At 41.5% G+C, this 14,491-nt stretch overlaps 1 protein-coding gene across 2 annotated transcripts in view; it reads right to left on the bottom strand.

The window, feature by feature from the left end:
• Window positions 1–2,877: 2,877 nt before the first annotated feature.
• The window catches only part of tbc1d31 (TBC1 domain family, member 31), an 83,710-nt gene continuing 72,096 nt past the window's right edge, over window positions 2,878–14,491 (bottom strand). For both annotated transcript variants that reach the window (XM_073050322.1, XM_073050331.1), the window contains exons 20-22: window positions 7,771–7,912; window positions 6,126–6,251; window positions 2,878–3,393 (exon numbers count right to left, since the gene is read on the bottom strand). In XM_073050322.1, coding sequence (XP_072906423.1) covers window positions 3,254–3,393; window positions 6,126–6,251; window positions 7,771–7,912 — 408 coding nt within the window. In that variant the 3' untranslated portion in view covers window positions 2,878–3,253. The remainder of the gene's footprint in view (window positions 3,394–6,125; window positions 6,252–7,770; window positions 7,913–14,491) is intronic.

Genomic DNA, 14,491 nt, shown 5'->3' with positions numbered 1-14,491 from the left:
TTTACTTTGAACATTGGAATGCCTGAGCAATAAATCACAAAGACCTTTTCATGAGTACTGACAAAAGGGACACAATTCTGTGGGGTGTAGCAAAAGACTCCATAGACATCTGTACATCCAAACCCTTGTTGCACCAAGTCTCAATAGCCATGCTTGTTGACCTTATGTCTTCTAGGCAAGCAACACTTTAACTTTAAAAATTTCTTCCTTGTTTTCAAATCTCCCCTCTACCTCTGTGATCTTGGATTGCTCTGCACCTTCAACACAGCCCTCCTGCATACAATGAACATAAAATCTACAGCATATTACAGGCCCTTGTTGTGCTAACCATGCAACCTACTCCAGAAACTGTCCAGAATTTCCCTGCTGCATAGCCCTCTATTTTTCTAAGTTCCATGTACCTATCTAATAGTCCCTCAAAAAACCCTATTGTATCCACCTCCACCACTGTCACTGGCAGTGCACTCCATGCACCCACCACTCTGTGTGTGAAAAACTTAACTCTGTACCTACTTCCAAGCACCTTAAAACTATGCCTCCTCGTGTTAGTCATTTCAGCCCTGGAAAAAGCCTCTGGCTATCCACATGATCAATGTCTCTCATTGTCTTATACACCTCTATCAGGACACCTCTCATCCTCCATCGCTACAAGGTGAAAAAGCCAAGTTCACTCAACCTATTCTCATAAGGCATGCTTCCCAAACCAGGCAACATCCTTGTAAATCTCCTCTGCACTCTGTAGTATCCACATCCTTCCAGTAGTGAGGTGACCAGAACTGATCACAGTGCTCCAAGTGGGGTCTAACTACAGTCTTATAGAGCTTTAACATTACCTCAAGGCTCTTGAACTCAATCTCACGGTTGAAGGCCAACACACCATATGTCTTCTTAACAACACTGTTAACCTGTGCAGCAGCTTTGAGTGCCCTATGGACACGGACCCCAAGATCTTGCTGATCCTCCACACTGCCAAGAGCCTTACCAATATTATATTCTGTCTTCGAATATGACCTACCAAAATGAACCACCTCACACTTAGTTGGATTGAACTCCATCTGACACTTCTCAGCCCAGTTCTGTATCCTATTCATGTCCCGCTGACAACCCTCTAGACTATCCACAAAACCCCCAACTTTTGTGTCATCAGCAAACTTACTAACTCACCCTTTTACTTTCTCATCCAGATCATTTAAAAAAATCAGAAAGAGGAAGGGTCCCAGAACAGATCACTGCAGAACACCACTGGCCATCATCCTCCATGCAGAATACAAACCATCTACAGCCACCCTTTGCTTTCCGTGGGCAAGCCAATTCTGGATCCACAAAGCAAAGTCTCCTTGGATTCCATGCCTCCTTAATGAAAATTAATTATTCTACATTTTATAGTTCCCTTCCTAATCTAACAACAACTTGCATTACATCTCACCTCCAGTGTAGTAACCTCTCACAGGAATGTCCTCAAGATTCCGGGTCTGGGTACATAATACAAGATTGTATTTTTAAGATATCCAAGGCTCATTGAGGGGATTATCTCACTATCTACCCCATCACATGATATTGAAGACTTCCACCAGTCAATGACATGGCTAATTTGTTGAGAGGAAGTCCAGACTGTTAAGATAAAAACTACAAGAATGACTGACAATGACTCTCTTCCTCACACCTCCTTTCAAGATGATGAGGACCTGTAAATTACATGGAAAATTGAGAAGACTGCCATAACAAGAGTTCATTTTTGAATCGGCTGCTGATGTCAGCAACTGCCTGGAAATGAGAAGTTTTATAGAGTTATGCAGTTTGGAAACATACAGCCCAATTCCTCCATGCAGACCAAGATGCATACCTGAGCTAGTCCCATTTGCCTACATCTGATGCATCTCCCTCTAAACTTTTCCCATCCATGTACCCAACTAAATGTCTTTAAAATGTAATTGTGCACTCTTCTATCACTTCCTCTGGCAGTTCATTCCATATACTCACCTCCCTCTGTGTGGAAAAACTTGCCCTCAAGTCCCTTTTTAACCTTTCCCTCCTCACATTAAGTGTGTGCCCTCTTCCACCCTGGGTAAAAGGCAGTGACCGTTTACCCTGTCCATGCCCCTTGTCATTTTATAAACCTCTGTAAGGTCACAATTTAACTTCCTATACTCCAGAGAAAGCAGTCCCTGTCTATCCGGAGATGCAAGAGAATGTAGATGTTGGAACTCAGCATCTGTGAGAAGAAAAGGCTGCTGGGTTTCAATCCAATTTGTTTCCCCACAGATGCTGCTCAACACAGTGAGTTACTCCAGCAGATTGTTGCTCCAACCTACCCATACAATTTAAACCCTTCAATCCAGGTGACGTCGTTGTGAATCTTTTCTGCATTCTTTCATGCTTTTTATATGAGCTTTTCTGTGCGGTGGAGGGGGAACTAAAATGGTTGCACATCAATTGAGGTAATTATCTGACAGGTTCTATCATAGGGCAGGCTAAATAAGAATTGGATGTGTCCACAGAGAGGGGAGAGGAAAACGGAAGGAACCAAGGACTGGCTTCCCGAGCAAGCAGCAGCCTCTTCCACTACACTAAGTTAATTGAGCCAGCACTTTTAAAACCTGAAGTTCATTGGGATTTCCCACTGCACAGGCTGATGGGTTGTGCTGTACAGACACAGCACCGCATTAACTTTGTGTCACTCGCTTTATTTAAAATCTCTTCACAACTAAATCAAAGCTGCTGATTCTACCTCTCATCTGACAACGAACATCCTGGAATCCCAAGACTCATCAAATTCTAGATGTCTTAGATCTGTAAGCCCGCATCAGCCAGTTAAGCCCTAAATTGTGGCAAAACTGTTGACTGTATCTCATTAAAATTCCTTCTCATGAGACAATGGAATAAAAAAAGATCATGATTTTAATTACAAGCATGAAATGAAAACTATTTTCAAAATAGGCAAATTTTTTTAAAATCCCCAATTTTATCTGATGAATTACATGATAGGCACATTTCAACAATTCTATACATAACTATAAAGTCAAACCCTAATTTTGTATTAATCAGATGAAAATAGAGCATTTAATACAAATATAATAAAAAGTCAATAAATAGATTCAAGTTATTAAGTATTATGAAAACCAAAATACTACTGTAACTTTGGCAAACAGTCTTTAACCTGCGATGTTAAACTTTGTTTCTCTTGAACAAATTCTGCCTGACCTGCTGAGTGCTCCTGGCTTTTCTGTTTTTATTATTAAATGACACAATTGCTCTATATTGTACTGTCTGTGAGGGAGTTAGTTGAATATGTCTGGAGAGCCCGCATTGCAAGCTTTTGTCTCAGCTCCCGTACGCCAGTCATTACTTCACGCTCCTTTCTTTCTAGGTCCATTCTTCCTCTATCTAAAGACACTGCAAGAAAAAAAACCAAGTTAAAATGGACAATATCATGTTCATTTGGAATTACCAAAAGTTCTTTCATGAAATATTGAGCACTAAAAACTGTTACAATCATTAACTATATTTGAGGCATATTTTTTGTTGGGGGGTGTCAAGGATGGAATAACAAGAGTGATATATAAAACCTTCTCATTCAGCACAGAAACAGGCCTTCAGCCCAGCTCATCCATACTGACCAAGATTCCTAACCTCAGTTAGTCTTGTATTCCCACATTCAATCCATATTCCTCCAAACCTTTCCTATCCACACCCTATCCAAGTGCCTTTTAAATACTATTAATGAATCTGCCTCAATCACATCTCCAAAGTCTTGCAGAGAAAGTCACATTGCACCCCCTTGTCCATTCAATAAACAATGAAGTTTGGGCAATCATTTTCCAAATTTAGATGAAGGAACAAGCAGAAAAACCCTTTATCTACAGTACCTATATAGAGGCAAGATGCCTAAGAATCTTGCACAGTACTATAATATCTTTATGCATTGCACTATTTTGTTGCAAAAAAAAACAAATTTCATGACATATGTGACTGATAATAAATTTGATTCTGATATGGGTCTCTAATGTGGGAATGGGCAGGGGAATCATGGTTGGGAAAAGGGGAAGGGGGAGAGTGAGGGAGGGAGTGGGAAGTACCATAGAGACATTCTGTAATGATCAATAAACCAACTGTTTGTAATCTAATGACTTTGCCTGGTGTCTGCACCCTCATCACACCCCACCGTAGCACTGCTTCTCTGCCACCTGCTCCACATCCCTTTTGTGGCACTCCAACCTTGCCATTCCCAACATCGTTGGCTTGCATTAGATTTACAAATTCTCTCTATGTTGACAAATACAATACTGTGCAAAAGTCTTAGGCACCCCGAGCTATGTACATGTATCCAAAATTTTTGCACTGAACTGTATGATACATTTTTTTAAAAAAATTCAGAAGTACTATATTTGTAAGCATTTTTAAACATCATGACAAGAAAAGCAGTTCCCCATCAATGACAGGTTGTGAAATAATATACATCTCAAAATAAATTAACAACAACCAGAACAGGGAGAAGGGAGTAGGCAGGTTAAATAGCTTGGCACGGACGAAGGGCCTGATTCTGTGCTGTACTTTTCAATGACGCTTTAAGAGAAACAGAAATTGTTTAATAGATGAAAATGTAATTTGTGAAAAGAATACATTTGAAGGTGGGACAGAATGAGGCAAAAAAAGGTAAACTAAAAGATGCCAAAGATCTGATAAAACAGATGCCACCTGTCTCATGTTGGTGGGGGTGATGTACGAGGGAATTAACCCCTTTTCTAATCAGGTGGCTTTCAGTTTGATGACAAAGAAAATAGCAAATCTAGTTCATGTGATCTCTATATTCTATAAGTTTGTAATGTGGACTTCTGCCACTACCTGCGTCTCAATATCACCAAGACCAAGGAGATGGTGGTGGACTTTAGGAGATCTAGGCCTCATATGGAGCCAGTGATCATTAATGGAGAATGTGTGGAGCAGGTTAAGACCTACAAGTATCTGGGAGTACAGTTAGACGAGAAGCTAGACTGGACTGCCAACACAGATGCCTTGTGCAGGAAGGCACAGAGTCGACTGTACTTCCTAAGAAGGTTGGCGTCATTCAATGTCTGTAGTGAGATGCTGAAGATGTTCTATAGGTCAGTTGTGGAGAGCGCCCTCTTCTTTGTGGTGGCGTGTTGGGGAGGAAGCATTAAGAAGAGGGACGCCTCACGTCTTAATAAGCTGGTAAGGAAGGCGGGCTCTGTCGTGGGCAAAGTACTGGAGAGTTTAACATCGGTAGCTGAGCGAAGGGCGCTGAGTAGGCTACGGTCAATTATGGATAACTCTGAACATCCTCTACATAGCACCATCCAGAGACAGAGAAGCAGTTTCAGCGACAGGTTACTATCGATGCAATGCTCCTCAGACAGGATGAAGAGGTCAATACTCCCCAATGCCATTAGGCTTTACAATTCTACCGCCAGGACTTAAGAACTTTTTAAAAGCTATTATTAATGCTTTTTGAGATAGTGATTTAGATGCATATCATATTTTTTTACTGAGTTAAGTATTGTATGTAATTAGTTTTGCTACAACAAGTGTATGGGACATTGGAAAAAAAGTTGAATTTCCCCATGGGGATGAATAAAGTATCTATCTATCTATCTACTAGTATACAAATCTATCCCTCCCACTTCATTGTAAATTACATGAAATGGGATATCAGAACTGAACATTTTTCTCCACAATTAACAATGTATGAAATGTGCAGACTTGTGCAGTTTTGTCAGCAGCAAATTACACTGCCTATGTTTGTCCATTACCTACACATAGGTGGAGGACATTCAGTAAGAACAAGTTTATACCCAACTACAGGGGGTGTCATTTATATTTATTTTAGACATGAATGTCTATTTGATTAAACTTGCGTTATACAAAATGGTTACCCTTTGTTAATGGAGGAGACGAGATTACTGGAGAATAAAAAGCCGTTTTAAAATAATCTGCTTTTAGAAATTAGTCACACTTGTAACTAATTTTTAAGATCATACACAACTGGCGTGCAACATTTTGAGAAGGAATGAAGGAAAAATCTTAATTGCATAAAATGTGACAGTACATAAAAAATACAGAAGTCATAGCTATGAACAGTTTGACACCAACTTCCGCCGCATGCTTACACTGAACTGAAGAGTCCAATGACATGTCATTCAAACACAGACTGGTATGCTTTTGGTCCCCACTGCCCAGCAACAGATCCTGTTCTTGTTTCGTTGGACCTTCAGGTCTTGAGTCATAAAGCCTCACTTGGAAAGAAAAAAGCACAGTAAATCACTGAAACAGAACTCAATGTGCAACTGTTCAAGGAGCAAGGTGCCATCATTACACAGAAACAGGAACACTGTGCATAAGTATGGCGTGGTCTCGCTTTTCAGTTCCTTCACTAACCTCTAGCATGGCCTCCAACTCAAAAAAAAAGCAAGAAAGCGAGTTTGATGGGGAAGCAGTTTCAGTCCTGTACTTGAAGTGTGAAACCAATAAGAGGTTACCTCAATTGACAGTCTGTACTTATGCTGGTGATTGCTCTTCTCACACACTTATGCTTAGCTAAGACCCAAAGTTTCACTGCGGTATAAAATCTTGATGTATCACTCTGAAGAATATTTTGGCAACCACTTTATCAAAAGTAACTTTGCAGCTGAAACTCCTTAGCATATAAATGACTTCCTCTGTGCCTTATTGAAACTTTTCAGAGTACACATCATATTCTATATTACAGTGGATCACTGCCTAACTCAATGTTATTCCAAAAATTTCAATATTAAATAGTTAAAAACTAAAGTGGTTCCTTAAGGTTGTTGTAACCAGGAGTAGTAGCGGGTTTAAGATCCTACTACCTATTAAGTGCTCCCAATGGCGCGCGACTCAAATAGCCTCTGACAACCAAGTCCAGCTCTTGGCTTTCATGTCTGGCTTAGCAACTAAACCTGGTGGAACTGTTTCTACTGATAGAAGGAGCAAAGGTGGACTATGGCGCTTTAAAACCAGCCGTTTTGGGCAGATGGGGCATGTCTGACTAAGACTAATAGGCACTGGAGAAGTTTTTTCCCTACTGCGGTCACTTTGCTGAACAGTTAACTGCCGGTTAACTGTCAGCTAACTATTACTTGGATTGCACTACCTGTATGTACAATTTATATTTTCATTTATATTTATCATTATTATTGTTATGAGCAGAGAGACAACATCTGCCGGAAGTAAATTCCTTGTATGTGCATCGGTACTTGGCGATTAAAGTCTGATTCTGATTCTGATAAATCTAGAGGGAAAATCCGGAGCTAGAGTCCCTAAAGCAGTCCTATGTTGAGTTCAACGCTGACCGGCAACTCACGTGATGCTGCTGAGTGACAAACTGTCCCTGTAGGTCTCTGCTGCCTCTTTGAGTTCATCAGATGCATGGATGGGGGAGCTTGCTACATGGGCAACAGTTTGCTCTCCATATTGTACTGCCCCTGCTTGCATATTTAGACAGTTAGGACGCAACATCCATGATCGACCCTGACCAACAGAGGCCTCAACTCAACAACTCAAAAAGCTAAAGTGAGCTTGTAACATCTGCAGTTTAGACCACAAGTGGTTGCTGATACCATTGTGAAAATAGCCTATTTGAGATCTTGATATCAATCCACTGTTCTTTCTGAACACCACCACCCATGACCCTGAACAAGTTGGTCCCACCAAAGGCTTATAATCAAAGTGTTAGCCTTCCATTTCAAGCATGAAACTCTGTTTCCAACAATGCTGAGAAATGGTTTGGGTATTTACCAAGTGGATTGTAGGAGTTTCTGTGCATGCGATCACCAATTTCCATGCCATCATTCACTCCGTCAGGCAACAACTGATGTCTCCAACCAGCACCATCACCTTTCTCTTGCTGATGGGTGGGATTTGCAGCAATCTTCGCCCACTGTGCAAGGAAACAAGATAAAAATAGGCTTTCAGATTGGGAATGAAATTAAAGTTCCTCCCTGTAACCACAATTCACATCTCAAATCTAGTATCAATGGTAAATTACTAGAAGGGGTTTGGAGGGACAGCAGCTATCAACATTTGGATAGGAGAGGTTTAATTAGGGACAGTCAGCATGGCTTTGTATATGGGCAAATGTCTTACAAAACCCTTGGTGTATTTCCAAAGAGGTAACCAAGAGGGTAGATGTTGATAGACTTTAGCCAGGCCATTGAAAGGACCACACGAGACTGGCCTGGGTCGTTAGATCATATGGGATCCAAGAACAGACAGCTAACTGCATTCATAATTGGCTTGATGGTAGGAAGAAAGGAGTGATGGTGGAAGACTGTAAAAGGCACAATTAGTAAGAGTGCAGATGATGCTAAGATAGGTGGGATCATAGACAGAGAAGGTAGCTATTGTTGAAGGTTATTGAGAGATGACTTGAAAGAGGCGCACAAGATGATAGGAGGCGTAGATCAAGTGGATAGCCAAAAACACTTTCCTACGGCCGAAATGGTATAATGGAATGGAATGACATAACTTTAAGGTGATTGTTGGAAATTATAGAGGGAATGTCAGAAGTAAGTTCTTTACGCAGAGGGTGGCAGAGACAGATACATCTAGCTAACTCCTATTGACATCAGTGGACCTGGGGTTGAGAGGGTGAACAGCTTTAAGTTCCTCGGCATAAACATCACTGAGGACCTCACGTGGTCTGTACATACTGGCTGTGTGATGAAAAAAGCACGGCAGCATCTCTTTCACCTCAGAAGGTTGAAGCAGTTTGGTATGAGCCCCCAGATCCTAAGAATTTCCTACAGGGGTACAATTGAGAGCATCCTGACTGGCTGCATCACTGCCTGGTATGGGAACTGTACTTCCCTTAATTGCAGAACTCTGCAGAGAGTGGTGCAGACAGCCCAGAGCATCTGTAGATGTGAACTTCCCACTATTCAGGACATTTACAAAGACAGGTATGTAAAGAGGGCCCAAAGGATCATTGGAGACCTGAGCCACCCCAAGCACAAACTGTTCCAGCTGCTACCACCCGGGAAACGGTACCGCAGCATAAAAGCCAGGACCAACAGGCTCTGGGACAGCTTCTTCCACCAGGCCATCAGACTGATTAATTCATGCTGACACAACTGTATTTCTATGTTATATTGATTATCCTATTGTACATAATATTTATTATAAATCACTATAATTGCACATTTAAACAGAGACGTAAAGTAAAGCCTTTTACTCCTCATGTATATGAAGGCAAGTAATAAAGTCAGTTCAATACGTTAAGAGCATTTAAGAAACATTTAGATAGACACATGGATGATAGAAAAATGGAAGGCAATGCAGGAGGGAAGGGTTAGATTGACCTTAGAGTAGGTTAAAAGGTCAGCGCAGCATCATAGACAGAAGGGCCTGTACTGTGCTGTAATGTTCTATGTTATCAAAAAATACAAGGGAATCCTTGATCAGCTAGGTAAGTGAACCATGGATTAGCAATGGCTTTCAATTCAGACAACTGTGAAGTGTACTTTGAGAAGTCAAGCCAGGGTAGGACTCGTACAATGAATGGTCAGGCACTGGGGAGTGTTGTGGAACACAGGGACCTACGAGTACAAATACATAGTTTGCTGTAAGTGGCAACACCAGTAGACAGGGAGGTGAAGGAGGCATTGGGCATGCTGGCTTTCATCAGTCAGGGCAATGAGTATAGGAGTTGGAATGTTATTTTACAGTTGTACAAGATGTTGGCGAGACTGCACTTGGGAGTACTGTATACAGTTTTGGTTGTATTGTTGTGAGAAAGGTCATTAAATTGGAAAAGAGTGCAGAGAGGATTTACAAGGATGTTCTCTGGACTCGAGGGCCCTTGTTATAGGGCAAGGTTGGGCAGGCTAGGACTTTATCCTTTCCTTGCAGGAGATAGAAGGGTGACCTTATAAAGGTGTATGAAATCATAAGGGTGAATAGTACTTTTCCCAGGGAAGGAGAACTAGAAACCAGAGGGCACAGCTTTAAGGTGAAAGGCACCTTCTTCACACAGAGAGTGGTGTACCTACAGAATGAACTGTCAGGGAAAGTAGTGAGGCAGGTACAATAACAACATTTAAAAGATATTTGAATTAGTAAAGCAGGGGTGTAGAGGCATAAGGACCAGACAGAGGCAAACAGGACTAGTTTGGTGGGCACCATAGTCAGCAAGTTCGATTTAGGCTGAAGGGTCTTTTCCCATATTATATTACTCTATGATTCTATATTGAAGCCACTGTTCATTTGAATCATCAGATATCAATCTGTGGAAATAGCAAAATTTCCCTCATGTTGAAGAATTTACACCATAAACCAAAAAGACACAGGACTAGAATTAGGCCATCAGCTCATCAAATCTGCTCCTCCATTTCATCATGACTGATCCATTTCCCTTTCAACCCCATTCTCCTCATAACCTTTCATGCCCAGACGAATCAAGAACTTTAGCCTTAAATGCACCCAGTGACCTGGCTTCCACAGAATCTGTGGCAACGAATTCCACAGATCCATCACCCTCTGGCTAAAGAAATTTCTCCTCATCACTGTTCTAAATAGACGTCCCTCTATTTTGAGGCTGTGACGTCGGGGCCTAAACTCCTCCACCAAAGGAAACATCCCCTTCACATCCACTCTATTTAGGCCTTTCAACATTCAGTAGGTTTCAGTGAGATCCTCATTATTCTAAATTCCAGTGAACACAGGCTCAGAGCCTTCAACATTGCTCATACGATAACCCTTTCATTCCAGAAATCATTCTTGTGAACCTCCTTGAACCCTCTCCAATGTTAGCACATACTTTTTTAAAATAAAGAGCACAAAATTGCTCCATGAAGCCTCATCAGTGTCTTATACACCTCAACATTACATCCTTGCTTTTATATTCTAGTCCTCCTGAAATGCATTTGCCTTCACCGTCCTCATCACCAATTCAACCTGCAAATTAACCTTTAGGGAATCCTGCATGTGTACTTCCAAATCCCTCTGCACCCCAAATTTTTGAATTTTCTCTCCATTTAAAAATGTTCTATGCTTTTATTCCTTCTACCAAAGTGCATGACCATACACTTAGAACATAGAAAACCTAAAGCACAATACAGGCTCTTTGGCCCACAATGCTGAACATGTACTTACTTTAGAAATTACCTCGGGTTACCTATAGCTCTCTATTTTTCTAAGCTCCACGTACCTATTCAAGAGCCTCTTAAAAGACCCTATTGTATCCGCCTCCATCACTGTTGAAGGCAGCCCATTCCACATACTCACCACTCTCTGCGTAAAATACTTGCCCCGTCATCTCCTCTGTATCTACTTCCAAGCATCTTAAAACTGTGCCCTCTCATGTTAGCCATTTCAGCTCTGACTATCCATGTGATCAATGCCTCTCATCATCATATACACCTCCATCAGGTCACCTCTCATCCTCCGTTGCTCCTAGGAGGAAAGGCCAAGTTCACTCAACCTATTCTCATAAGGCATGCTCGCAAATCCAGGCAACATCCTTGTAAATCTCCTCTGCACCCTTTCTATAGTTTTCACATCCTTCCTGTAGTGAGGTGACCAGAACTGAGCACAGTACTCCAAGTAGGGTCTGACTAGGGTCCTATACAGCTGTAACATTACCTCTCGGCTCCTAAACTCAATCCCATGGTTGATGAAGGCCAATGCACCGTATGCCTTCTTAACCACACAGTCAACCTGCACAGCAGCTTTGAGTATCCTATGGACTTGGACCTGAAGATCCCTCTGATCCTCCACACTGCCAAGAGTCTTACCATTAATACTATATTCTGCCATTATATTTGACCAGCCAAAATGAACCATCTCACACTTACAGTTGAAGTCAGAAGTTTACATACACCTTAGCCAAATACATTTAAACTCAGTTTTTCACAATTCCTGACACTTAATCATAGAAAACATTCCCTGTCTTAGGTCAGTTAGGATCACTACTTTATTTTAAGAATGTGTAATGTCAGAATAGTAGTGGAGAGAATGATTTATTTCAGCTTTTATTTCTTTCATCACTTTCCCAGTGGGTCAGAATTTTACATACACTTTGTTAGTATTTGGTAGCGTTGCCTTTAAGTTGTTTAACTTGGGTCAAGCATTTTGGGTAGCCTTCCACAAGCTTCTCACAATAAGTTGCTGGAATTTTGTTCCATTCCTCCAGACAGAACTGGTGTAACTGAGTCAGGTTTGTAGGCCTCCTTGCTCACACACGCTTTTTCAGTTCTGCCCACAAATCTTCTATTGGATTCCTGGCTGATGTCTTGAGATGTTGCTTCAATATATCCACATAATTTTCCTTTCTCATGATTCCATCTATTTTGTGAAGTGCACCAGTCCCTCCTGCAGCAAAGCACTCCCATGACATGCTGCTGCCACCCCCATGCTTCACAGTTGGGATGGTGTTCTTCGGCTTGCAAGCCTCACCCTTTTTCCTCCAAACATAACAACGGTCATTATGGCCAAACAGTTCAATTTTTGCATCATCAGACCAGAGGACATTTCTCCAAAAAGTAAGATCTTTGTCCCCATGTGCACTTGCAAACTGTAGTGGCTTTTTTTATGGTGTTTTGGAGCAGTGGTTTCTTCCTTGCTGAGCAGCCTTTCAGGTTATGTCGATATAGGACTCGTTTTACTGTGGATATAGATACTTGTCTACCTGCTTCCTCCAGCATCTTCACAGGGTCCTTTACTGTTGTTCTGGGATTGATTTGCACTGTTCGTGCCAAAGTACGTTCATCTCTAGGAGACAGAATGCGCCTCCTTCTTGAGCGGTATGACGGCTGCATGGTCCCATGGTGTTTAAACTTGCATACTGTTATTTATACAGATGAACGTGGTACCTTCAGGCGTTTGGAAATTGCTCCCAAGGATGAACCAGACTTGACATCATTTTCTAACCTCAATCTGATAGAAGATTTGTGGGCAGAACTGAAAAAGCATGTGCGAGCAAGGAGGCCTACAAACCTGACTCAGTCACGCCAGTTCTGTCTAGAGGAATGGAACAAAATTCCAGCAACTTACTGTGAGAAGCTTGTGGAAGGCTACCCAAAATGTTTGACCCAAGTTAAACAGTTTAAAGGCAATGCTACCAAATACTAACAAAATGTATCTAAACTTATGACCCATTGGGAAAGTGATGAAAGAAATAAAAGCTAAAATAAATCATTCTCTCTACTATTATTTTGACATTTCACATTCTTAAAATAGTGATCCTAACAGACCTAAGACAGGGAATGTTTTCTAGGATTAAATGTCAGGAATTGTGAAAAGCTGAGTTTAAATGTATTTGGTGAAGGTGTATGTAAACTTCTGACTTCAACTGTATCTGGGTTGAATTCCATCTGCCACTTCTCAGCCCAGTTTTGCATCCTATCTATGTCTTGCTATAACATCTGACAGCCCTCCACACTATCTACAACATCCCCAATCTTTGTGTCCTCTGCCTATCTGCCTGCCCTTTCGATATTGTGTATCTTCGGATTTTAAACTTCCAACTACACTGATCTTTCAGCCAGGACTCCATGATACGCCACAATGTCATACCTGCCAAACTCTAACTGCACTACAAGATCATCTACCTTATTTTGTATACTGTGTGCATTCAAATATAACACCTTCAGTCCTGTATCAATTTTGGCCTTCTTTACACTGCAACCCATCCCACTGACTGCACTTTGCACAATCATCTGCCTGTCCTTCCTGACAGTCTCACTATACACTACCTCTGTTTGTAAACAAACATCCCTATACTCAGCCCTATCACTCTGATTCCCAATCCCCTAGCCAAATTAGTTTAAGCTCTCCTCAGCAGTTCCAGCAAACCTGTCCACAAGGATACTGGTCTCCCTCAGGTTCAGGTGTACAGGTCTTACCTTCCCCAGAAGAAATCCCAGTGAGCCATAAATCTGAAACACTACCTTGTGCACCAGTTCCTCAGCCACACATTTATCTGCCAAATCATCCTATTCTTGCCCTCAGTGGCATGTGGCACAGGGTAGAGATTGCTACCCTGGAGGTCCTGCTTTTCAGTTTTCTACCTAGCTCTCTAAATTTTCTTTTTAGAACCCCCTTTTCTTTCCTATGTCATTGGTATCAATATGTACTAAGATGTCTGGCTGCTCACCCACCACCTTCAGAATATTGCGGACACAATCCAAGTCTCTGACCCTATTAAAGAGCAGAGCAAAATCACAAAGTTGCAAGTTTCACCTGGGAGGCAACATGCCATCTAGGTCTCTCTATTGTGTTCACAGACTAGATAGATAGATAGATACTTTATTCATCCCCATGGGGAAATTCAACTTTTTTTTCCAATGTCCCATACACTTGTTGTAGCAAAACTAATTACATACAACCCCTCTAACTAAGGAATCTCCTACACCACTTCATTTCTCCTCTGCCCCCTTCCCTTCTGAGCCACAGCATCAGGCTCAGTGGCAGAGACCTAGTTACTGTGGTTCCCCTTGTTAGGTTCCCTCCCCAACAGTAT

Source organism: Hemitrygon akajei, chromosome 1, assembly GCF_048418815.1.
Source record: "Hemitrygon akajei chromosome 1, sHemAka1.3, whole genome shotgun sequence".
NCBI classification, from domain to species: Eukaryota; Metazoa; Chordata; class Chondrichthyes; order Myliobatiformes; family Dasyatidae; genus Hemitrygon; species Hemitrygon akajei.
The sequence above is the reverse complement of the archived record's forward strand: the minus strand, read 5'-3'. Positions and strand labels throughout refer to the sequence as shown.